At 43.1% G+C, this 23,704-nt stretch overlaps 1 protein-coding gene across 3 annotated transcripts; it reads left to right on the forward strand.

Annotated features, from left to right (window-relative positions):
- The first annotated feature begins 465 nt into the window (after positions 1–465).
- LOC310847193 (ubiquitin-conjugating enzyme E2 variant 1) lies at positions 466–19,315 on the forward strand. Of its 3 annotated transcripts, none has more exons than XM_083744797.1 (5): positions 539–613; positions 5,130–5,394; positions 13,780–13,928; positions 16,352–16,477; positions 17,268–19,315. In XM_083744797.1, the coding sequence occupies exons 2-5, from the start codon at positions 5,352–5,354 to the stop codon at positions 17,412–17,414; spliced, it is 465 nt and encodes a 154-aa protein (XP_083600923.1). In that variant the 5' UTR covers positions 539–613; positions 5,130–5,351; the 3' UTR covers positions 17,415–19,315. The 3 variants fall into 3 exon arrangements, with proteins under 3 accessions (XP_083600924.1, XP_083600923.1, XP_083600925.1); XM_083744799.1 differs by lacking the exon at positions 5,130–5,394 and adding an exon at positions 7,607–7,710 and having other exon boundaries at positions 562–613; XM_083744798.1 differs by lacking the exon at positions 5,130–5,394 and having other exon boundaries at positions 466–613.
- The last annotated feature ends 4,389 nt before the right edge of the window (positions 19,316–23,704 follow it).

The raw sequence follows: 23,704 nt of genomic DNA on the forward strand, positions 1-23,704 counted from the left end.
TTTTTGCAGTTGTTTTGCAGCGAAAACCCAGTGCTTTGCGGCGCCCCACACAAACCGAGTTATTGATCCATCAAACATGGGTCTTGTACCTAACATAAGCTACCCTCTGATGGCTTTAAAAAAGGATTGGGCATGGAGAATATGCTTCTGAACACCAGTGGCTGAAAACCAACGGGAGGGGAAAATGCCCTTGTGGTCCAGTCGTAATCCGTGGCTCCCCCGCACCTGGTTGGCCCCTGTGAGAACAGGATTCTGGCCTAGTCGGGCCGCACGGGCTCTTTTGTTATGTTCTGACATCCCGCCCTCCCGAGCGCCTCCTTTTCCCCGGCGGAATACGTGCACCGCAAAGACGTTTCAAAGCAAAACGAAAACCCGCGCGCTGCGGGCAGGCCAGCTGCGGCGAGACGCTGTTGGTCCCACCCGGACCTCCCTCGGAAGGCGTGTGCGTCTGCGTGCGCTTTTGTTCTTTTGGTTCGCCGGGCCCCGCGCCCTCCCGCCCCCGGAGCCACTTACCGCCGCCGCAGCTCACTTCCCGCGTTGAGGTGACGTGGGCGGCAGGGAGGCCGGGCTCGCAGCGACAAGCGGCGCAAGATGGCGGCCACCACGGGCTCGGGTGAGCGGGGGACCCGGCAGCCGAGGCCGGCCTGGCCTGCGGGAGGAGGGCACGGGGCCTCCTCCCCCGACAGCGAGGGGTCGGGGGTCCTCGGGGGCGGGAGGAAGGAGGGACCCGCTTCATCCTCCCCCCTCAACCAGGCGGGAGCCACCCGGGGCTCGGCGGCTGGGTGTGTCTGGGGCCCGAGGGGCGGTGGCCGGGGAGGCCGGTGTGCTGTGGGGCCGGAGCGGGGCTGAGGCGCGGGGAGGCCAGGGGCCTGGGCCGGGGTGGCGCTGGAAGGCTGGCGGGGGCGGGAGGGGGCCGGTGGGCTCCTCAGGAAACGTGTCAGGGAGGCTGATGGACGGGACCGCATGCGGGCAGCAAAGTAGAGCCTCCATGTTCAGAAGCACTGCACCTCCGAAGACTGCGGCGGCCCTCGCGCCCTCCCTCCCAATTTCTAACTGCCCGTGTCCGATTCCCTGGCAGGCTGCGACTAAGAAAGCAGGATCTGACGGGTTGCTCTTTTTTGCTCTTATTTATTACAATGATATGCCACCTTTGTCTTCCAAGGAGTTCAAGGTGGCCTGCATGGTTCTCCTCCTCTTTCATCCTCTCAACAACCCTGCGAGGTAGGTTTTTCTCAAACCTGGGCCCCCGCCCTGGATGCTGTCAGACTGCAACTCCCATCACTCCTAGCCAGCAGAACCATTGCTCAGGGATGATGGGAGTTGGGTCCCCAGCTGTTGTTGGGCTACAAGTTTGAGAAACACTGGAAAAGACAGTGACTGGCCCAAGGTCACGCAGTGAGCTTCGTGGCAGAGTCAGGATTGGAACCCTGGTCTCCCAGGGTCAAGCACTCTTAAAAGCATCACGCCACACTGGCTCTTGTGGTTTTATTTGGGGTGGCCACTGAGGAATCCGGACCTGGAATGATAAGCAGCAGTTTTATTTTCCTGCTTGATTATATCCTGCCTGCCTTCTCCGTTGGAACTTAAGGCAACATGCATGGGACTCCCAGGTGGGCTCCATTCCAGATGCTGATCAGCCCCAGCACTGATTAGGTTCAGCAAGGTGGCTGCATCCTGTGCCATCAGACTGTGCCCTGTGTTCAAGGTTGTTGGGGTTTTTTGGAGCACAGTGTATTTTTCAGTCACTACTGCTGCCTTAAAAAAAGAATTACGTATGTTGGTTTGCCAGCATGGAGGCCTCCAGGTATTTTGGACAATGACTCCCATCAGTCCCAGCTAAAATTGTCAGTGTTCACAGGTGATGGAACTTGTAGTCCTGGAGTGCACCGCGTAGGCCACCCCTGCTGTACATTATAATAATAATAATAATAATAATAATAATAATAATAAATAATAATTTTTTTCTTCTTTGATCTTCATTTATTGTAAAATGCATGGAAGTCCTTCTAGGAAGAAAAATGGATATAAATATGTTAATCTACAGTGGTGCCTCGCTAGACGAAAAGAATCCGTTCCGCGATTCTCTTCGTCTAGCGGTTTTTTCGTCTTGCGAAGCAAGCCCATTGACAGCTTAGCGGATTAGCGCTACAGCTGTCAAGCGGCTTCTAGCGATCAGCTGTTAAGCAGCTTATCAGCGGAACAGCTGATAAGCGGCTTAGCGGCTTAAGAAAAGGGCAAAAAAAGCGAAAAAAAACCCGCGGGGGGATGCAAGATTTTTTTCGTCTTGCGAAGCAACCCCATAGGGAAATTCGTTTTACGAAGCGCCTCCAAAACGGAAAACCCTTCCGTCTAGCGGGTTTTTCGTCTTGCGAGGCATTCGTCTTGCGGGGCACCACTGTATTTGTTTAGTACAGGATGGGGTGTGACTTCTAGGACACTACTTAGAGAAGAGGCAGGCTAGACAGGAAGACAGATAGATGTCTTGCAAGGAAGCTGCTCTCTAATTATTACTGTCTCATTCATCCTCCAGAATGCTTCTCTTGCTACACAATAGGCCCAAGAGGTTGACTAGTGTAGCATAGTAACAGCTAGTAGCCCCAGTTAGCATGACAAATGGTTGAGACTTATGGGAGTTGTACTTCAAAATATCTGGAGGGCAGCATAGTTCAGGAAACCATGAACCAGGAAGTCTCTGATTCAAATCATGCCTCTGCTATAAGCTCACTAGTAAGGAATTGTTAGGTAAGCTGGAGGTTTTTCCATCCCTGAGTCCAGTCCCCACACCTATCATGGCAATGCTAGACAACCTAACCAGGCCATCATAAGGACTGCTGCCATTGTAAAGTGAAGCGTTTTGGATATTAAAAAGTTATATGCATAATAAGTATTTACTAGGTTAGTCTACAAATGATGATCAGAAAGCATCATAGCTGAACAGGGTTTTGAACCTCACTCTCCATGTTCAAGCTCAGCATTGTAACTGCTACTGTCCATAAAACTGAGATCAGTTTTCAGGAGGTAGTAGAGTCAATGATAGTAACCTTTGGTGTTGATAACAAGAGGATGAGGCATAAGTCAGAATGGTTGTATACTACTTCTTGTAGTATACAATTTTTCTAGATTTCTTACCTGTAAAGAAATGGATGGGCGTCTAGGAAAATCAGTGCAGTATAGAAAGCTAGTTAGATCTGGGAAAAATGAGTTCAAGCTCCACCTTTGCTGTGGACAAACTGCATGGCTTTTAGCAAACCATGAAGTTCCGTGGCCACATCCTTATCCTGTAAAATGGGAGCAATTGTGATGCACCTGCCATTATTGCTGCAGTGTGGACAAAGTAATTAGAGGGGAGTCACTCTCTTAATACCAGAATTCATAAGAAGAGCCTTCAGGATCAGGCCAGTGTCCAGCACCACTGTTCTCACAGTGGCCAACAAGATGTCTGTGGAAAGACTAAAAGAAGGATCTGAGTGCAATTGTATTCTCCCAATTGTGATTCTCAGCAGCTGGCATTCAGAGGCACACTCGGAAGTAGTTCAATGAAACTGATTGGTAAGAAATTCAGGATAGACAAAGTCAGGGCAGAATTACAGGAATGCTCTTTCACGAGTGAATTGTATCCATTTCTTGAGTTAGAGTGATCTTGTATTTTTGTTGTTGTTGTCTAGTCGTGTCCAACTCTTTGTGACCCCATAGACCAGAGCATGCCAGACACTCCTGTCTTCCACTGCCTCCCGCAGTTTGGTCAAACTCATGTTGGTGATCTTGTATTTTAACCTCTATTTAAAAGCTACTTGGTTTGGTAGCTAATAAAATGACAATTGGGTGCTCAGCTTTAAAGCCCCAAATGGATTTGGCCCTGTGTACACGAAGGAGTCTCTCCAGCCCCAACGTTCAGCCCAGATACTGAGGATTAGCTCCAAGGGTCTTCTGGCAGTTCCTGCAATGCAAGACCAGGCAGAGGACCTCCTTGGTAGTGCCACCCAGTCTATGGAACACCCTCCCATCAGATGTCAAAGAGTTAAACATTTATGTCCTGTTTCAGGAAGCTTTTAATGTTTGGTGTTTTGTTTTGTCGCTTTATATTTTGTTGGAAGCAGCCCAGAGTGCCTTGGGTAACCCAGTCAGATGGGTGGAGTATGAACTATTATTATTATTATTATTATTATTATTATTATTATTATTATTATTATTAATTTTACTGATGAAGAAATTTTATTCTCAGGATTTACCATTGATCTTCTCAAATTCTTTTCTGGCTGTTGCTTCAAATTTGGCTCTGATCAAGATGTTTTAAGGCAAAAATTGGCAAAGGAAATAGCATGCTAGGCTTCTATGGTCAGGTGGTTATTTAATACTCAAAATCCTTTCCAGAGCTTAGGATAGAATATATATCTAGGGGCTATAACTCTATATAGGGGCTTTGTTACTCTATCCTCACAGCAGCCTTGTGAGGTGGGTGAGCCTGAGTCAGTCCCTAGTCTGATGCTGTAAGCAATATACCACTCTGTTATCACTCCTACTTCCGGGCAAAGTTCTGTTGAGCAAAAATACGTTTCCTGAACTTGTTGGACAAAAACGCCTACTCTCAGTTTTAAAGTGTTTTTTTTTTTTTTACAACAACAACAACGATGTTGGAAAAAGTAAAAATACAAAATCGTAAAAACACAAAAATTGTGAACCAGAGAAATGATTAAAGTTTGCTTCACTCCTCATAACTGATACTTTCTGCTTTGCCTGTGCAGAATAGAGCTATAACATTGGTTTTGTTTTCATGTTCTGCCTTGAAACTTTAGCATAGAGACCTATTTAAATACATTACCACACAGGAAATAATTCTTGAATGAGGAATTGAAAAGCTACCTCTGCTGCTTTTAGAACCAGTTTTCATTTTAGAAGTTTGAGGCGGAAGTATGGTTAACAGTATTTTGCAAAATGTCAGTTAATTACTTAAACTTGCTTGAGGCTCACATTTTTACAGAGATGTTTTTCATTCTTCCTATAAATGAGTTCTGTTTCAGCTACAAGATTTGAAGTGCTGGCACCCCAGTTCTCAGCACTTGCACTAGCTTGGTGTACTATCACTGCAGTGCCAGCCTAATGCCATGTTTTGTGCCATTGCACTACAACAGTGGGTGGTACATTCTCTGTTTGCTCTTGCAGGAAGTTCTAGCACTGGGCTGTTTGTATAAAATGTGATGCTGACATGGGGACCTCATGTCCTTTCATCCTGTCAAGCCTGCAGTCTCTTAATCCTTTGCAGCTGCTGACTTTGCAGTTTAGACTTGGTTGGAAGAAGAACAAGGCAAATGACTTTTATTTTCCTGGATGGCTTTGAGAGCATTCACTGAGAGATGCCACTCTCCTATTTCTCAAAGAAACAGACTTACAGTTTGGGTGAGTGGCTTCCACATAACATTAGGCAGGCACCTTCATTGTACAGTTTTAGGCGACTGCCAAAAGCTTTTATTTGTTTATTTCAGCAAGCCTTTCTGGCCACATAATTCAGTCATGTATATTTGTTTTTAAATTCTGTCAATACTGTCTGTGTTTTACTGAGAATTAATTTAACTGTGTTATGTGCACTGTGAGGTTCATTGAGTAAGTGGTTTATAAAATGCCTTAAATAGCAGGATAGCTGGGTAGTAATTTAGAATGTACCAGGCCCATGCACATTCAGATAATGCCTGCCTGCCTGTCAGTCTCTACCGCAAGATTGACCTTGTACAGTTAAAAGTAATGAGATGTATCTTCCAATTTTGATCATGGAAGGACACACATGTGTATTGACAGTTATTGCTTAAATTTGAAAAATAAATAATGGGGTTTGGTCATATCTTGAAGGTAGAAGGTGTGGCCTACAGATCTTGAACTCCAACTCCCACCAGCCCTTGCCAGCATGTTTGAAAAAATTCTTCTGGTGTATGTTGAATTTAGCATTGTGTGAGATAGATAGATAGATAGATAGATAGATAGATAGATAGATAGATAGATAGATGTGTGTGTGTGTGTGTGAGAGAGAGAGAGAGAGAGAGATTTTGAAACAATTTTTTTTGAAGTAAGCAACTACGGTAAATAATAATAATAATAACAGCAACATATTGAGGGCACCATCTTGGCTACCCCTGGCCTGCAGCGTGGGTTTGGGTAGTTCTTAATACATTTTGGAGCAGAGTGTCACGCTACAGAACTTCTGGCAGTAATTCAGGTTAGGGTGGGCCTGCGCTTTTGTCCTTTGTCATGCTTAATTTCTTCCTGTGCTTTCCCCTCATTACTTTTGTATTGCATGAAGATTCAGCACAGGAGTAACAACGTGTAAAGAAATGCAACCACCCCTGTGACTGTCTTTGCGGCTGGCAAACATGTGCTTCTCTAGTAGCAGTGAGCAATATATGGCATATGGACAAATGGGGCTGTTAGGCAAATGGTCCACCACACCACTGGCTGCTCTGACTGGCAGAAACTCTCCAGGATTTCAAACAGAGTGGGGAGGGGGGCTTTTCTAGTCTTACTACTTGAAATCAACCGGAAATGCCTGTATCTTGGGCACCTGTGATGATGAGTTGGCAGCCTTCCTTTCTATCTATGAAGCTGTAGTGGTGTCTACCGATTGTCTACCAATCCTTGCCAACTTCCCAGTGCCAATGTTTGGAGGAAGGCTAGGGATTGTTTGACAGCTGTGTAGCCAGGGTGCTCAAAGATCCTTGGCTGTGCAGGGCCAAAATAACAATACACACCACCCGTAGGCTTTTCACGCTCCAGAGCAGGAAGGGTGGGCAGGGAGAGCATTGTCCAGTGGTGTATTCAGGCTCTGGTAGCCAACAGTCTACTCTTTCCACCTAGAGATACCAGGAGGGCTTGATGGGAGCAGAGGGTGCTGTAGCTGCTGAGTACAATATTTGGCTTTCCTAACAAGGTGAGCAAAAAAATATAGATCCCTGGTTAAAGGTGGGTTCCTAAGCTTGGAAAGGCTCAATGCCTAAAAGCTCTAGAGGATTGTGTGGAAAATCATGGTCTACTTGTTTGAAAAATAATGAACACGTAATATCCAGAAACCCATGCTGTGGTCCAGAAAGGGAGATATTTCTTACAGTTTAATAGAAAGGTTAGTAATTTATGGCCTATCTGAACAGTGGGTGAAAGGAAAGTCGATGCTATATTCTATGTTTATGTGAGTTTGAGCAAAGGCTGTAGAGGGGATGTTTCTTTGGGTGAAAAGTAAGTCCCATTTCAAATGCATACATCAGGGATTTCTTTTTGTTTTCAAACTGACAGGGAGCATCTTTTCTAGCAGGTAAATTAGAAGTTATCATTATGTGTTCAAAGAAAATCTAAAATGCATTGTCCAAAATGTCAAATAGATTTATGTTTTAGGTTCATTCAGAATAGGCTGTGAAAAGTAGAAACAACAGGATTCATTGATACTAGCTTCCATTGATGTAGAATTCAGCATACGAAAGATCTTGAAAGGGTTGTTTAAAACTTAGGACAGTTCCAAACCAATTCTCTTCTTTGTGAGTAGGATGAAACCCTAATAAGGGCAAAGTGTCTTTGGGTCACCATTCTGCCAGATGTTTAACATTCCCTTCTCTCCCTGCTTCCGATTCAGATGGAGTTGGCTCTTGATCAGTAGCAAGGGTGCACCCCAGGATCTATCAACTATCAAAATTGTGAAAACTTAAGATTTGTGACTATATGGAATTATAGATAAAAGTAGGTTAATTTAAAATAGATTAGCTGTAACTTATGTTCCAAAATGTTATTTTTACAAACCTGTGTAATATCCATAGAAACCTTTTTTTTTTTAAAAAAAAGAGTTCTGATCTCTTTAGAAATAATGAATTTTATTACGAAATCACAAGAATCAGCACTGTGATCTCGTGAATGCTATTTCGTTTGTGGTAATACTGCCTGGCTGTTTCTATTAACGGCATGGAATGGTATTCATAGATTACAGTGAGTAATATCTACCCATGAACTCTGAATAACCTCTGACATAAGATTGTAAGAACTGACTTTCTAGTTTAGACCAAAGGCCCAGCTGGGTAACGAATTGTGGCCAGTGAACTGCCCTGGGAAGTTTTTGAGCAGTACAGGGTGGAAATAGCTGCCCCTTATTGAGCCCTAGCAGAAGTGCAAGGCCTTTGAATATAAAGCTATTATGGCAAATGCTTCTGATAAGTATACCTTATCAGAATTTGTCTGATCTGTTTTATGGCTTCTGTTAAGACAAAATATCCTTTTAAATATTTTGTTGTTGTTGCATGTGCTGTGTATTCCCCCAGTGGGGTAGGAAAGTTGCATCTCAGTGACAATTGCATTATGTACTAAGAACAGGAGAATGAGACATGGATTGCAGAATCTCTGTGCCTCTTACAATGCCTAGGTGTTTCCTTAGGTGCATAAAAGGGTATAGATGTTTTAAGTGACAAAGAGAGATTGGTAGCAAAAGCAGGTGATAATTCTTGGAAAATATTGTAGCAATGAACGGTAGAAGATGCTGTGAATCAAAGGATCTGATAAATGCTAATTTTGACAAGGGGGTGGGAAATCATTGTGAGTTTTAAACCCCAGTTTAAAGCATAATGAGATCCCAATAGGATGGAGCAGTTTACATTTCATTGCCACATTAAATTCTGCCTGGTTAATATGACAGATTCATATTTTAATTAAGCTTTGGACAAGAAGCAATAGAATGTGAAACACTTAAGTGCCTTTCTGGGTTAATATTGAATCTAATCCTGTATCTCAGACTGGCATGACGCCACAGAGATGCAAGGTGCAAGCTTGAGAGCTTGTTTTCTCTTCCTGGTGAACTATTCCAGTAAAACAATTGTGTAAACCTGATAAATCTGTCATCAGTCAAAATAGGATGGGTAAACTAGCTCAGCCCCTAGGCTATTTAGGTGGCTACCTTTCGGTGCAGAGGCAGACAGTTTGCTCTGCCATGTTCATGTCTGTGCCCTTCCCATTACATGTTTGCTCATGTTCATGGCAGAAAAAGTTGTGTGTTGCTTGTTGCCATGCTTTGGGTGCAGTGGCAGCGTTCTTGTTCTTGTGATCTCCGAAATATAGTTGGGAGGAATCTCCAAGAATCTCCCACAGAGCCCTAGAGTGCCTTGGAAAACAGCAAGAGGGTTTGCTGCTTTCTGAGACTCAGCACAACAGGGAAGAATGCTGACCTCTGCCCCATCTTGAAGGTGGGGAAAGAAACGGGAACCCGGCCCAGCCAGATTGCAGGGGCTCAAAGAAATTTGGAATGCCTCCAAAACATAGCATGACATCTTGGGAGGCGGGCATGGTTGATGTCACAAACAAATATTTGCTGGTTACCTTGCCAGGTGCCTCCTCAAATAAACTAGTTGCAGTGCCAAGCTGCGGGGGGGGGGGGGGGGAGAGGACATCTTAAAATTTTGAGGTTTTTAGTGATGTTTCCATAGAAATGTGTTTTGACAATTTGACAATTGTTTTTAATATTCGGTTGGAAGCTGCCCAGAGTGGCTGGGGAAACCCAGCCAGATGGACGGGGTATACATAATAATAAATTATTATTATATATTGTTATTATAGTACAGCAGTGATCTGGAATGCCCCCTCTAGATCATCAGTTCAGATTTGGCAGACAGATCATATGATGATATTGTAGAATTTAAATCATAGAAATCAGAATTTTTACTAAGGGTGGCTTTTTAAACAGTGAAATTATTATTGCCTGATTTGAGTTAACGTATATCTTGAAGCTGCTATCAACCTCTCTGTTTTTTGTTTTTTTTTTTACTACTGTAGGTGTCATTGTTCCCCTTAGGATGCAAAGTAACAACTGATCAGTTCTGCTGCTTGGCACAAAAGTGATAATAGGAGAGAGCAGGATATTCAGGAAACCTGTCACTGTGTCAATTATCTTATCAAGCATTCATTTTATGCCTTGACTTTTGAAAGTTCTAGCATGGCTGTAGCAGAAAAGCTTTGCCAAAGTAAAATCTATTGCAGGTGATAGTTATTCCTAAATGGTGCACCTTAACTTCTTTCCAAAGGTAGAAGTCTGTGCAGCTAACTAAATCCATAAAATAATACAAATGCAAGATTTAAACAATCATAACATACTATTGTGTTAAATCATCATAAGCATATGAATGGGGTAACATAATATGTGCTTAATAATAGGTGATGAACACCCATAATAGCGACAGGTCTGTGCTGTTGTCTAAAATGTCTCTTGAGTAGCCACTCATATTAATGATTGGTTAATACTGGTTTTAAATGTTTTTATGTTGTACACTGTCCTGATACTCTACAACAAATGGTATACATATACTTAAATAAATGCATAATTTTTCTAGTGTTTTCTTCTACTACTTAAAAGTCAACTCTGGCAGGTCTTCCCTATAGACTAAGAGCTTATCCACATTTGATCATTATTTAGCAGTTAATCCACACACGCACACCCCCCCCAATTCAGTTGAGACCAAAGTTGTCCACCTCTACAGATAATTTGAATTTGTATTTGAGGAGCAACTTGGGTCTTTCCTGTTCATATCAGTAGGCATTCCCTTTTGTGTTTGTCCTTGTTTCCTAATTTGTTGATTACCGGTATATTATGCCAATTAAATACAGTGGTAACATCGGGTTAAGAATTTAATTTGTTCTGGAGGTCTGTTCTTAACCTGGAACTGCTCTTAATCTGAAGCACCACTTTAGCTAATGGGGCCTCCTGCTGCCGTTGCTCCGCCGCTGCACGATTTGTGTTCCCATCCTGAAGCAAAGTTCTTAACCCGAGGTACTATTTCTGGGTTAGTGGAGTACGTAACCTGAAGCGTATGTAACACGAGGTACCACTGTACAGACATAGTACGCATCCAGATAGCTGTGTGCTAGAGGAGCACATTTCCTAGAAGAAGGTGTCTTCTCAACTGTGATATATTCTCATGCAAGCATTATTAGTCATTGAACCTATTTTAAATTGTACCTAGAAATGAATAAGTGGGCACTTGCTCTCAGGAAGTACTTTTTTTTTTTTTTTTTTACTAACTAGAGTATTCAAAAAGTCCTTCTGTATAAAGCATGTTGCACAGTAATAGACACTAGAGTTACAAGAGGTAGAGAAGATGTTTCTTGTTCTTACAGAAAAGAGAGCAGTTGGTATATCAGATGTAATTAAAGGTATAAGGAAAATAACATGTACAGTGGTACCTCGGGTTACATACGCTTCAGGTTACATAAGCTTCAGGTTACAGACTCGTCTAACCCAGAAATATTACCTCGGATTAAGAACTTTGCTTCAGGATGAGAACAGAAATCGTGCAGCGGTGATGCAGCGGCAGCAAGAGGCCCCATTAGCTAAAGTGGTGCTTCAGGTTAAGAACAGTTCCAGGTTAAGAACAGACCTCCAGAATGAATTAAGTTCTTAACCCGAGGTACTACTGTATAGGAAAGAGTTCAGTCAAACGCTTTGACTTTGCCCGATACTGTGAAACTGGAGAGTTCATATTTGTCATGGTTTCACTGAAGAAAAAAATGTAGTAGGCTCACTCAGATGGTTTATAGTATCTGCTAAACAGATCTGAATTGTTTTCTGCTTAGTTCATGTTGCTTATAAACTGTTTATATTGCATTTTCCCCTGCATCATACTTATTAAATAATATAAGCTAAATATTTGTTTCTTAGCTTTCTCATCCTTCATGGAATGTAACTGAAATGTGTTCCAGTGAGTTTTTCCATCACTTTTGGATAGCTATTGTTCTCTTGAGAAAAACCTTTTGGCTGCTAATTTGGAATATACTAGTATACTTAATTCATTGTATTTTGAGTTGTTGGGCGATTGGGTTTGCCTCTGTAAGGTTCTGTTGTACTTCTATTATATTTTTCCTTGGAGCAGACCCTTAGTGGAAAAGCAACTCATGCATTGAACTGGGAAACCCAGCCAGATGGGTGGGGTACAAATAAATTATTATTATTATTATTATTATTATTATTATTATTATTATTATTACCACCATATTTTTCGCTCTATTAGACGCACCAGACAATAAGACGCACCTAGTTTTCGGAGGAGGAAAACAAGAAAAAAAATATCCTGAATCCCAGAAGCCAGAACAGCAAGAGGGATCTGGCTTCTGGGATAGCCTCTTGCTGTTCTGGCTTCTGGGATAGCCACGTGAAGCCTCTTCAGGGCAGCGGCTATCCTCAAGAGGCTTCGCGCGGCTAAGCCAGAAGCCAGGACAGCAAGAGGTATTGCTGCGCAGCTGGGCAGCAGGAGGAATGCTCCCCCAAGAGCCGTGCTCTCTTTAAAGAGCGCACGGAGCCTCTTGGGGACATTTCCCCGAGGAGCGAGAAGGGCAGCCCTTCTCCTTCCTCGGGGAAAAGCCCCCAAGAGCCACACACATGCTCCACACGGCTCTTTAAAGGGAGCGTTGAGCAGAGCCTCCTGTCTGCATTTGCTCGATAAGACGCACACACATTTCCCCTTACTTTTTAGGAAGGGGGAGAGTGTCTTATAGAGCGAAAAATACGGTATATTAACTAGTAGTAATCTGCTGGAGTAGTATGCATCCCCCCAAGCCTTGCATTAAAAATAAATGTTTGTTAGACACATGCTAAGACACTGGTCCAGTCAGTAAAGCAGCTGGTACTGTTGATTATGTGAAGCAAGACGGTGAACCAAATGGGTAATTGGCCTGATGGAGAGAGGCTGCTTGTTCCTTTGACAGGATGGGTGAAAACTGGGATTTCTGCATAGTTCTTTTCTTTCCTTCTTGTGTTTAGTTTCCCACAATTTTAGTCAGTCAATGGGTACCGTTCTTTGAACTTGGGTCCTGTTTCACAGGGGTGCTACAGCACAGCTTAGATCACTAAGAACCGCTTCATTTTTATAAAGTTGAGAGGGCTGCATCGCTACATTACCCGTAGAACAGAATTTTTGCTGCAGTTTTAACTTGGTGGGTTTTTAAACCCATTCCTCAATCACTGTTGTCCCCCCAGCCTTCCTTCTAGTTGTCTCTGCCACCTGTTGTTGAACTCATAAAAACCAGCACACAAGACTTTCACTGATCATAATTGATGCAGGTAAACCATGAAGTGTGGCTGGCTGGCTGCCACTTTCTGCGGAAACTCCACAGTGCGTATTTGCATTCAGGGAAAGGCAAAGCAAAGCAGACATTCTGATGGACATTCTCTCTCACACACCCCTCCAGTTCTACTCTCTTCCCAAAGAAATGAGAAAGGGCCACAGATAATTGTTACCAGTGATTTTTCTCGGGGACCTGATGTTGGCTAGCAGATTTGCTTGCATTGTGCTGGCCCAGTGTAGTATATAACTCTTGGGCATGCCATAATAGCCTCTTAAGTCTGCTAGCATAATGTGGTTGTTCTGCCACTTCATTGAGGATTTTCTCCAGGCTCCTCTTCGGTATTGGTCTAAGATTTTGTAATTTATCCGTAAAGCCCAAATGGGTTACCTTCTGCAGAAACTAACTTTAGATGCATGTTGTTGTTTTCTTAAGATATTGTATATTGTTGAAATTGGTGTGCATTGTTGCTCACATTAGTATTATCTTACTTGTAACTTTACTAACTGCACCATTTCTCACTTTGGGGGCTGCAGTCCTATACCCATATCCTTGGGAGAAGCCCCATTGAATTCAGCAGGACTTCTGAGTAAACATTCATAGGATTGCAGTGTTAATTAATACAGTGTTCAGCATACTGGTGAAAAGCATCAGCTACCTTATTTTATTACTGTAAGTTCTCATCTCAAAACTGCATCTTGATTTATTTATTTTTAGGTGTAAAAGTTCCTCGTAATTTTCGACTGTTGGAAGAACTTGAAGAAGGTCAGAAAGGAGTTGGAGATGGGACAGTTAGCTGGGGTCTTGAAGATGATGAAGATATGACACTTACAAGATGGACAGGCATGATTATTGGGCCTCCAAGAGTAAGCATAAATTTAAACACAATATCCTATAAATCCCTGCTTTTTCTATGTCTGTTTCTGCCAGTGTGTGAAAGGGTTCACTGGTTTTTCTGCTTGTGGCTTTTGTCATATAGGTAGTGGACAGTATGGACCATGTCATGCTAAATACTTGGAGTAAGATTTTTTTTGTCCAAAATTGGGTATAAATCAATTAACCTAGGTTCAGTATTTCTGTCTTTATCCGTGCTAAATGTTGGAATAATATATGAACCATTTTTAGATTGCAGCATCAGCAAAACACAATTTGGCTTTTTAAAAACATTATGGGATGTTGCTGTGATTTTCTGTGCCTGGTAGACAATTTTATTCGTCCCCTGGAGTCCTGCATACCCCTTGAGATACAGTTTGCAGACCAGTAAAATATCAGACTTTTCTTACACCATTTCTAGAAAATAGCATGTTTATCTAAATGGGAAAATGTCATACAGTGTCCCCCCTCCCCAATGTTCAATAACAGCCAGCAATGGGAAGTTTCCTGTGTAGGTGGTGTTAACCATGTTCTGTGATGCCTCTCTTTCTTTCCTTTAAAAAAGCACTTTATTCTGACATACCCTCACTCATGGGAACATTAACTTGCTGTCATGTAGATGCATGCATACAGACACATCTCTGAGCTGTACTTAGGTGTACTTAGTCATACCATGTACACAAGCACACACAACCATCCACAGGACACAAGTTTTAAAATACAGTACATTCATGGAGACATGCCTTGGACATGTGCTCTTTTCACCTCCATTCTCAGGCAGGTAAAATAATGCACCCTGAAGTCTCCTCTTCTGCCTGCTTTCTTCTCTTCTTCTTTTCCTTACTTTGGTTGGATAGTTGCAAGTCTTTCCCCCCCTCTTAATTATTTCTTTTCTTTTTTTACATTCTCTGCTTTCCTTTTAGCTACAGACAGTGTAGCTAGGAGAACGAGAAAGTGTGAAGATAGTATGAATTGTTCTGATAAAATACCTTGGGCCAAATTCAGCTAACAAGTCCCACTAGCAGATGCCCACATAAGGACTTCTGCTAGCAGGCGTTCTCCGCTCTCTTCCTTCATGTGCCTCCCATGCCCCCAGTTTGGGGGGGGACGTTGTCAGGAGAGTCCCCAGAACACGCAGCGGGAGAAAAGATAAGGGGGATTGTTCCATCTGGCAAGCTGAAATACAGTCCATAGTACTGTGTTGAATTCCTCCCCTTATTTATTCTTACCAAAGCAGTTGCAAACTAATAAATATTGTGCCTTAACAAGTTGCTAAGTTATAGATTGCTATCACAGAATCCATATGTAAACCCTTTTGAGCTCCTAGAAGGAAGGTCAGGGTATGCATCTAACAAATTTAGGTCATATCCAATGCTGCATGTGTGATGTTCCACTCAACGCAATGCAAGTTCCCTTCCCCGCATGTCCTCAAATCTGTTTCAGAGGGTGCTCCAACCTTCTGGAGGAGATTTGGTGGGTTGGGGGGGGGGCTGCTGCTGCAGACAAAAGGAAAGGAAAATTCTATTCCATAAGCAGAAGTCTGCTGCTCTAGCACATGGGCAAGCATTGGATAGGATCCTGAATTTGCAAGTCACTAGGTCCCATTGAACAGTGTGCATCTAATGCCAGCTGTTCTTTACTTGTCAATCTTTTTTAAAAAAATTTGGTTCCTGGGAAAGCTAAGTCAGAATGCGGCCCCAGGTCCATTAATCTTTTACTGCATCCAAAGGTTCCACTGAGCAAGCTGTGCCACCTATCTAAAGCCTTTCATTCCCCATCCCATAACTGGTTCTGAATTATATATATTCCATATATGGAAGCAAAGGTCCTTCTCATGCTGGAGGATCCTTGCAAGCAAGCAAGCAAGCAAGCCAGCCATGATTTAGTGTAGGGTTTCCCAAAGTTGGGTCTCCAGCTGCTTTTGGACTACAGTTCCCATCATCCCTGATGACAGGTTCTGCTAGCTAAGGATGATGTGAGTTGTAATCCAACAACAGCTGTAAACCAAAGTTTGGGAAATCCTAATTTCGTGGAGTGCAAGCTTACAGCTCCTTCCTCCCCCACCACTATTTGCAGACGCTGACAACCAGTCATCACAAAATGGGCAAAGTTTGTTCAGAAGAGGGTGGCGTTTTGAGTGATAGATACATTGATTTGTCAAAAAGAAGAGAAGAGTGTGATCAGTTACATCTTGGAGATGCAAAGACACGTTTGACGCTTCCATTAGACATGAATGTCCATCCATATTGAAAAGCCGTTTCCTATTGTATCATGAAATCAGTTCATGCAAACAGCGAGGGCACAGCAGAGTGGGAATGTTATCTATGCTAATGTGAAACTTATCTCTCTGTATATCAACTGAATGTGGTCTTCCTTGGGTGATGGATCATCTGACACACTTTTTTTCCTCCCTCAGACAATTTATGAAAACAGAATATACAGCCTTAAAATAGAATGTGGGCCTAAATATCCAGAAGCACCTCCATTTGTAAGATTTGTAACAAAAATTAATATGAATGGAGTAAATAGTTCTAACGGAGTGGTAAGTGTTACATCCTTTGTGTCCCAGTATTTCATGTACTGTTTTGTTTGCCAGTTTTCAGATGGGAACAGTTTAATTCATCTATGTAAGCGTATAGCTGTTTCTTTGTTAAATCTCCCTTCAAAGTTAGTGTCTGCATTACAGCTGTATGCGTTTGGAAGAATTTCAGTTCTTCCATCATCTTTTAACTGGTTCAATTTAAACAAGTTTGCGTAATAACCAAAACTGCAGTATAGATAGATGCCTTTTCCAGATACTGAAGGAAGTACGATAACTTATCAGTTAATAAACAAAACTTGCTGATAGACGGAAAATAGGTCTTTAGTTTTTTTCTCTGTAAATTTCCTATGGCAGTAACCAGAACCGAAATAGCCTAAAAATAAGCAAATGTGCCTTTCACCTTCCAGCCCTACTAATTTAAATTGGCTTTTGCTGATTGATTTGCTAAATCTTTGACTGATTAATTTACAGCCTTAGGCCAGAATCTGAAGTACTTTAGATATGTTTAATTTTGTGTGAATGTGATTGTGTTTTTTTTTAAAAAAAACTTATTCTGCAAACTCCCCACCACCAATGGGGGTTTTGAAAATCCAGTTTGGTAAAAGTGATGAACTGTGTACATTGGGGGTATTCTTCTTTTAAGAAGTACAACTCAAAAGTCACCTTGAGCATGTGATAGTACTTGTGTGAGTCTTTAGATCCTGGCAGTGGTCATTTTCAGTGTTACAGGTGCAGTGGGAATGCGAAGCAATTTAAAACTCATGGCTGTGGTTCTTTTATTTGTTTTTAGGTGGATCCAAGAGCCATATCAGTCCTAGCAAAATGGCAGAATTCTTATAGTATCAAAGTTGTTCTGCAAGAGCTCCGGCGTCTAATGATGTCTAAAGAAAATATGAAACTCCCTCAACCACCTGAAGGACAATGTTACAGTAATTAATGAAAAAAAAACAAACCAACAACAACAACAGAAAAATCATGCCCCTTCATCAATTTAAGCTCTCTCCATTTTCCACAGTAGTAAATTTTCTAGATGCATCTTGTAGACCTCCAAAGTACTGGAAAGGAAGTTCCCTTGCAAAGGAAAGTCTATCTTGAGATACTGTAAATGATACTAATTTTTTTTCCCCATTTGAAAATAAGTTGTGCTATAACAAATAATGCTGTCATGTGTAACCACTGTCCATAGTTGAACTTCTGGTATCAAGAAAAAGTCTATTTAAATTTATTACTGTCAAGACCAGTGTGGCACATTGAACTCGACTGTGAAAAAAGCATAAAAAGCAAACGTCACACAATCACATTGCTGTGTGTTTGGCCTGGGTTTATCTCTCTCCACCCCCTTTCTCTTTCCCTTTCCGTCTGACTTGTCTGTCCGCAATAGGGTTGACGCTCAGGGCTATTTATTAGGGTAGACACGAAGGGCACAATCCGCGGGGAAGTTCTCCTAGACCTTTGAGAAGAAGCGAGGCTGCGCAAGAGTGTTGTCCCAGGCCGTTGCTCAGATCTCATTCATTCCAGTAAGGCTTGCTGAGGACCATGTCTCAAAAGGACTGTGCCCAAAGGTTTTAATCCCCAGTCCTAGGCTGGGGTTATCTGGACTACTAATGGCATGTGTTGGTATCCTCAGTCATCCCTCCCTTTGTGCAGGCTCTAGTAAAATGCTGAGTGTGTCTCGGGGTTCTTCTTTATTTTCTGCTTTTTTTTTAAAGAATACTATAGTATTTTTTTTTTGCAAGGGGCTGTGAGAGGAGGCTCTTCTTTCTCCCCATAACCTTTGGCTAAGGCATAGATTGTACTTCTGCACCATCACCTTCCCCCATAATGTGGGCCTTGGGGCAATAGATCCAGGGCGGAGGGGTGTCTTTCAGTCTTTTTCCCTTTTCTCATAGTTGGGGTGCTGCTTTCTATTTGCCCCTTCTGTGACGCTGTCTTTTACACCTGGCCAAAAAAAGAGGTAAGTGGCTGGCAAACTGCCTGATTTTATTATTATAATTATTATTATTATTATTTTTGCCTCGTGCTTCCGACTTCTTCTGGGCTATCGGTTTTAGTCTTCGCCAGCTGGGAAAACAAGAGTGTCTGGTTTTGTTTTGTTTTTTGCCCGCAAGTATCCCCTTCCCTTCCTGCCCTGTGGCGCTGCTTCCACACCGTCAAGCTGGCCATGGCTGATGCTATTAGATAGGCTTTTGGTGAAAAGAGCAGTAATTTACCAGGATTGCTGAAGCCTGTTCAGAATGGCCAGATATCGCGGAGTGATCTTTTATGTAGGAAATTCGAAACAAAACACTCCAGCTCCCTGAGCTGAAGGTCACTACCTCCGCTTGAGCGACACATCTTAGGGACAGGTCTGCTCTGTGCAGTGCAGATTTGGTCCTGGCACACTGCAGAGAGGAGGACTCCTTCCTAAATAAAAAATACGGGATGGCAATGCCATGCAGAGTGGGTTAGGGAGACTGTGATGGACAAGGCTTCCTGGCAAATCACTTCCTTTTCGGACTTCTTGTTTTGGACCACTGACTGCTGAAACATGGATGCAAGCTTAAATGCAAACAATCTAGTGTGTCCTCTCTTTTTGAGTTTTACAGAATAAAAATGCCGTGTTTGTGTAAAAAGAAAAAAAGAAAGAAAACGACAAAAAGTCATGTTTAAAAGCAGAAGCTTATCAAGTCAACGAATAATTGATGTTTCCATTAACTCTTTTTGAGGAAAATATTAGTTGTAAGGATTTAACATCCTCTGTAATTAAAAATTTAACATAACAGTATTCCATAAGCAGCCTTTTTATTGTATCAGACCATTGCCTGATTTTAATATAATAAAAAGTGTGCATTAATATTACTGTGCTGTAATTGTATTTATGTTTAGAATGGAGATCCCTGCTGAGGGTTTGGCGCAGGGGACGCTCACCATGCATGGCCCATCAAAGTAATAAGAGCTGAGGAATTGCTTAAGCAGCTTCCGTGGATTGCGTTGACGCTAGCAGCAAGGCGTTTCCCCTCTCATCCATGTCTGCTGCTGTTTAATCTTGCTTGGATTTCGGAAAATGTTTTTAATAGGAAGATCCATTATTTAGGCACAACCTGAAGGCATACAGTGGTACCTCAATTTAAGTACTTAATTCGTTCCGGAGGTCCGTACTTAACCTGAAACTGTTCTTAACCTGAAGCACCACTTTAGCTAATGGGGCCTCCTGCTGCGCAGCTGGAGCACAGTTTCTGTTCTCATCCTGAAGCAAAAGTTCTTAACCTGAAGCAATATTTCTGGGTTAGCGGAGTCTAATATGAAGTGTATGTAACCTGAAGCATATGTAACCCGAGGTACCACTGTACCATTTCTTGGACGAGTGTAAGAAAATAGGAGCTGGAGAGGCATTCTCATTTAGCAGCTTTTCCCTCGTTTACTTTTTTTGCTCCATGCCTATTCCACCTTTCCCTCAGATTACATTGGGATGTGAACTCAAACAAACTTCCTGAGAGCCAGTTTGGTGTAGTGGTTAAAAGCGGTAGTCTCGTAATCTGGTGAACCGGGTTCGAGTCTCCACTCCGCCACATGCAGCTGCTGGGTGACCTTGGGCTAGTCACACTTCTCTGAAGTCTCTCAGCCCCACTCACCTCACAGAGTGCTTGTTGTGGGGGAGGAAGGGAAAGGAGATTGTGAGGGTAGTGATAAAGCAGGATATCAAATCCAAACTCTTCTTCTTCCTTGGGAGTAAGTCCCATTGCACTCAGTGGGCTTTCCTTCAGAGTAAATTTGCAAAGGATTTGCACTGTTAGCAGAGGTTCCTTGGTAGCCAGGCACTGGTGAGCCCAGTGCAGATTGGAGTTTGAACTGCATCAAGCATCTTCAGGCCATTTTCTTGAAATGAATGCCTTGAGTTAGGAGGGAAACTGACAAAAACCTAGGCCTCCTAGTGGTGTAGTTAGCCCATTTGTTGCAAAGCTAAGCAGGGTGCAGAATGGTTTTTGAATTAGATGGCAGGCCCCAGTTGAGATTCCTGCATTGCAGAGGGTTGGACTAGATGACCGTCGGGGTCCCTTCCAACTCCACAGTTCTTTAAACTAGTACAGCCTTCCAAAACCTGGTACCCTCCAGGTAACAACTCCCATCATCCTTGGCTATTGGCTGTGCTGGCTGAGGATGATGGGAGTTGAGGTCTAGCAACATCCAAACAAGGCTGAATTTGTTAACTGCACCAGAGATGGGAAGCCTGTGCCATTCCAGATGTTGAACTCCAGTTCCCATCAAGCCCAGCCAGGCGTGGCCAATGGACAGGGATGATGGGAGTCATAGCTCAACAGCATTGGGCTGAGGGGGAGGCTCAGGTTCCCATCCCTGAACAAAGCAATATGATCCTGCTAGTCATTCCTTCATGGATGGTGAGGGGGCAGACAGTATTTTTTTCTATTCTACAGTCAGTTAAATTTCTCTGGACCAAACCTTATTCTGTGCATTTATATAACACAGGCTGGGTAGGTGGGATGATAGAAATGAACAGCTAGCAGGATGTCTGCTTTACTGGTTGATGCAATAATGTTTCAGATGCTTGCTGTTCTGCATTTAAGACCTCATTTGTGAGTCTGAGGTTATATTCCCAGGGATTATTTGCCTGAAGGTGAGTGGTCTGATAAACTATACAGTGGTACCTCTGAACGGGATCCGTTCTGGAGCCCCGTTCGCATCCTGGAGCGAACGCAACCCACATCTGCACGTGCTTATGTTGCTGCTTCTGTGCATGCGTGTGACGTCATTTTGAGCACATGTGCGAGCAGCGAAACCTGGAAGAAACGTGCTCTATTACTTCCGGGTCGCCATGGAGCGCAACCCAAAAATGCTTAATCTGAAGGTACTTCAACCCGAGGTATGACCGTAGATCTATTAGACAGCCTTTCAGTTAGAGTACCTTGTCTACCACCTGCGCTAGAAACCGAGTCTTCCTAAACTGCAACGCCATATAATATAATTCAGGGACATCCAACTCCCAATGGACTGCGATCTACTCACAGTATTAAAAAAACTGGCAGTGATCTACCCATTGTCATTGGATGGACCAAAGTTGGTCTTCCCAGTAGATCTTCCCCGCAATCTACCTCTTGGTCATGCCTGATATAATGCAATATTTTGAGATGGAAGCATTGTCCAGGAACAGCCCTCTTAACCTGAGCTGCTGTTTTCAAAAGCTGCCTGATTTCATTCTCCTGAAGACTTTACAGCTGTTCAGATGCAGAAGAATTTTACCGGAGTGTTCTGCAAAATATTGGAACTGCAATGGTGAGGTGGTGTTCCCTCTGACACATTTCCAAACAGTCACAAGCACGAAGGCAGCGAATGTTCCACAAATGTGCTAAAAACGCACGACGCCCGAGTTTGAACAAGCAGCAATCTGAAATGCTTTCATTTGTGCCGTGTGTTATCCTAACCTATTCTAAAAAAGTACCCTGCCTTTCAGATATAAATGCTCAAGGGTTGATGTGCATAGGCAATTCATCAAACTAAGGATGCTAGCCAGACTTTTCAGGGAAGTACTCCAGTACAAACCTGCTTGATAAGTCCTTTGCAATTGTAATCCACCTCGCAACTTATCCTGTTGATATTCATGTTTGGTGTTTTATGTGCAAGGACCTTAAATGGGAAGAGAGAGATGCAGCTGAAGTTTGCAAAAACATACTGAAGCAGCATTTCATGCAGAGATTTAACAGTGTCTTAGACCAACTTACCTGTCTTGGCTTTGCTGTTAATGGGGAGTGGCGTAGAGCACTGGAAATCATATTCAGTGGTCCTTCCTGCTTTTTAGATCTCAGTAGGCGCTCCTGTTCCAAAAATGCCTTTACAACCTTCAAGACCCAAGTGACTCTTGAGTGCAGATTCTATAGAGGAAAGCAAGGTTATAAGTATCTCAAAGGAACAAATCCAAAGGGCTTGCAACTTGTGCAGATGCGGCATATTTTGATACAAACCAAACCTTATTGGCGGTGGTAGAACGCCAGTAGCAATCAGCAGGCAAAGTTCCTCTTGCCAGCGAAATGCGAAATAAAGTTTGGTTATGGCAGTTCTTTCCCAGGTACCACGGTCACTATAAGTAGAGGAAACCGCAGTAGTGCTTGGTTGGATATACATTTCCAACATGAATGCGTATGTTGAAATAGCTCAGTTGGTTAGAGCATGGTGCCTATAATGCCAGGGTTGCAGGTTCGATCGCTGCAAGGGACAGTCGCATATTCCTGAATTGCAGGGGGTTAGACTATAAAACCCTGAGTGTATGGTTGAAAATAGTCGTGTAAGCGAAGCAGAGCTGTGTAGTCCTACAAACTTTCAGGCACCTAAGCATTTCGCCAGCAGAGGGTGCAAGTGAGCTGTACATCAATTGAGCACAAGGGCTGCCAATGTTCTGTCACTGCAATAACATGTAACATTTTCTGATTTAATCAGAAGTTCAGCGATTTGAACACTGCCTTCAAGCTGAAAAGTTTGGATCTCTTGCACCGCTCCCTGCTGCCCTTTCCTTATTTAAATGAAAACGGCACAGTGGGAAGAGCTCAAAACGTTCGTTTGTGAAATTAATGCAATCTTTCTCACGTTATTTTGGAAGGGGATTCTGCATTTATTTGTTTGCAGGTCTTGGTATTGTTTCCCATCCTCGCCAGGTGTCGCATAAGCCCTTCATCCTGTGCCCAGTCCCTGATGCTGGCTGGCCACGAAAGGGCAAGAGCACCCTCTTCTGCCAAACGCTGAGCAGATCTGGGATTTTCTGAGGAGCTTAGGTAAAGGAGTAGCAGGGCTGTGACCTCTAGGAGTACAACTGCGGGAAGATTTAAGGGTATCAATGGGTACTATGTTCCGCTTACTGTCTGAGACAGTAATGCTGAATGCCAGTTGCTGGAAGAGGGGAAAGTGCTACTCTTGTGCTCCGGTCCTCCTTGTGGATTTCCTGCAGGGATCTGGTTGGCCAAAGGGAGAATAGGATGCTGGACTGACCCAGCAGGCTCTTAACGTTCTTAATCTGGCAACACCACAACTTGGAAGCTTTCCTTTCGGTGGTCACGGCAAAGAGATCCTGCACTGCAGAGGGTTGGACTAGAGGACCCTTGTGGGTCCCTTTCAACTCTATGAATCTATTATTGTGCTTTGCTGCTGGCGCTGCATTAGCCCAGAGCCTTTTTCTAGGTGAGTGTGGGGTTGTCGTTTTTAAAGTCCAGTCCCCAAATTGAAGTAGAAGAATGATCTCTAGGC

This window comes from Podarcis gaigeae, assembly GCF_964106915.1.
Source record: "Podarcis gaigeae genome assembly, chromosome: 6".
NCBI classification, from domain to species: domain Eukaryota; kingdom Metazoa; phylum Chordata; class Lepidosauria; order Squamata; family Lacertidae; genus Podarcis; species Podarcis gaigeae.